This window comes from Aptenodytes patagonicus, unplaced genomic scaffold (assembly GCF_965638725.1).
Source record: "Aptenodytes patagonicus unplaced genomic scaffold, bAptPat1.pri.cur scaffold_78, whole genome shotgun sequence".
NCBI classification, from domain to species: Eukaryota; Metazoa; Chordata; class Aves; order Sphenisciformes; family Spheniscidae; genus Aptenodytes; species Aptenodytes patagonicus.
In genome coordinates, this window is record NW_027472027.1 from 175,405 (window position 1) to 177,615 (window position 2,211).

At 51.9% G+C, this 2,211-nt stretch overlaps 1 protein-coding gene across 1 annotated transcript; it reads left to right on the forward strand.

The window, feature by feature from the left end:
• The first annotated feature begins 682 nt into the window (after positions 1-682).
• On the forward strand, positions 683-1,717 carry LOC143173437 (olfactory receptor 14A16-like). Its single transcript, XM_076363689.1, has one exon. The coding sequence runs from the start codon at positions 737-739 to the stop codon at positions 1,715-1,717; it is 981 nt and encodes a 326-aa protein (XP_076219804.1). The 5' UTR covers positions 683-736.
• The last annotated feature ends 494 nt before the right edge of the window (positions 1,718-2,211 follow it).

Below are 2,211 nucleotides of genomic sequence, written 5' to 3' on the forward strand. Positions count from 1 at the left end.
CCTCTTCCACCCAGTAGAGCTTCTGCCCTCAAGGCTGTAGGGTCTTGGGTTGAGTCACCTCCTTAGCAGCTAAATCCTAAGAAGGAGAAACTCCCAAGTGCCATTTGTCTGTCCCTGTCCTCCCTCAGCAGCAGCACTGGGGCATTTCTCCATCTTTCCCTCCTGCCCATGCTGCCTTTGTTCTGCCCCTCACACTCTCTGGAAGCAAGGGGGGTGCCGATGCAGCTCACACACCAATGCAGCAGGTCTTGCCACGCAATTGTGTCCACGGGAGCAAAGTCCATCAGTCTGTCTGACCCTGTGGGTCTCTGGACAGTGCCGTGTGTGGGGCTGAGGAGTAAGCTGTCTCTGCTCAGGTCACTACAGTTTTAGCACGTCCAGGAGTTTCCCTGGGGTTCTCCTGCTGGAAGATGCTGAGCAGCTCCTCTTCATTACAAGTGGATAACACGTGAGGTAAACAGTGAATTTCAGAAGCTGTCACTCCCTTTCCCAGGTGCCCGCTGCTGTAGAGCTGGGATGACTCCTTGGGAGCTCATGGGCAGAGCCCTGCTCCTAACGGCACATTTGGCTAGTAAAAGCAGAACACCAGCCAGGGAGATGTATGAAGGTCCTGAAAGGAAAGGGAGAGACAATATGTGTTTGGGGGGCAGGGAAGGGAAAGAGATTTTCGCAGAGCAGTCCTAACTTGTGAGTGCGATTTCCTCCTTTGGCAGTACCTCCTGAACAAAGGGATCAGATGTCCAACAGCAGCTCCATCACCGAGTTCCTCCTCCTGGCATTTGCAGACACAGCGGAGTTGCAGCTTTTACACTTCTGGCTCTTCCTGGGCATCTACCTGGCTGCATTCCTGGGCAATGGCCTCATCATCATAGCCATAGCCTGTGACCACCACCTCCACACCCCCATGTACTTCTTCTTCCTCAACCTCTCCTTCGTTGACCTGGGCTCCATCTCCACCACTCTCCCCAAAGCCATGGCCAATTCCCTCTGGGAGAATGGGGCCATTTCCTACCCAGGGTGTGTGGCCCAGCTCTTTTTCTTTTTCTTTTTTATATCAGCTGAGTATTTTCTTCTTACTGTCATGGCCTACGACCACTATGTTGTCATCTGCAAACCCCTGCACTATGGGACCCTCCTGCGCAGCAGAGCTTGTGTCCATGTGGCAGCAGCTGTCTGGGGCAGTGGGTTTCTCAATGCTGTGCTACAAACTGCCAATACATTTTCACTACCATTCTGCCGAGGCAATGCCCTGGACCAGTTCTTCTGTGAAATCCCCCAGATCCTCAAGCTCTCCTGCTCAGAGTCAGACTACCTCAGGGAGGTTGGGCTTCTTGTGCTTAGTGCCTGTTTAGCATTTGGGTGTTTTGTTTTCATTGTGCTGTCCTACGTGCAGCTCTTCAGGGCCGTGCTGAGGATCCCCTCCGAGCTGGGACAGCATAAAGCCTTTTCCATGCGTCTTCCTCACCTGGCCGTGGTCTCCCTATTTGTCAGCACTGGCATATTTGCCCTCCTGAAGCCCCCCTCCATTGCTTCCCCATCCCTGGACCTGGTGGTGTCATTTCTGTACTCGGTGGTGCCTCCAGCAGTGAACTCCCTCATTTACAGCATGAGGAATCAGGAGCTCAAGGACGCCCTATGGAAACTGGCACAATGGACACTGTTTCACTGGCAATACCCTGCCTCCCCTTCTCTGCACATTTCCCAGAATTTATCTTAGGCCAGGAGTGTGCTGTTTTCCCTTGTGATCATCCTACTTATACATAATTTTCTGGGTTTATACTGTTTCTCTTGAGGCTTGATCCTGTTGCATCTGACCCTTGCACAACACTGTGTCAAATGTGACCTGTCCAAATGCAGCTCTTCAAGAAAAAGGCATGTCCCAGGTGCAGTGCCTGAAGGCTGAGCTCTTTCTCCAAAGCTGCCGCCAAGAAAATGTCCAAGAAATTGGTCTTTTAAAGAGTCTTTTCCTGAGAGGCACGGCAGAGGTGGGAAATGGGGGGGTTCCGTCAGTACATAACAGTTCATCTCTGTCACTCCTTCCTCCCCATACTTCTCCCCTGCTCCAGCGTGGCTCCTCTCTACAGGATCCCCCTGTATTGGCAGTCAAGGCTGTGTCGTTCACTTCTTTCTGTCTGACTTTTCTCCTTTATACTCACAGAATCACAGAAATGTTGAAGTTGGAAGGGACCTCTGGACTTTCCCTTTCCCTTT

Coding starts and splice junctions, on each gene's coding strand:
- LOC143173437 (XM_076363689.1), top strand. CDS start 737: ATGTCCAACAGCAGCTCCATCACCGAGTTCCTCCTCCTGGCATTTGCA.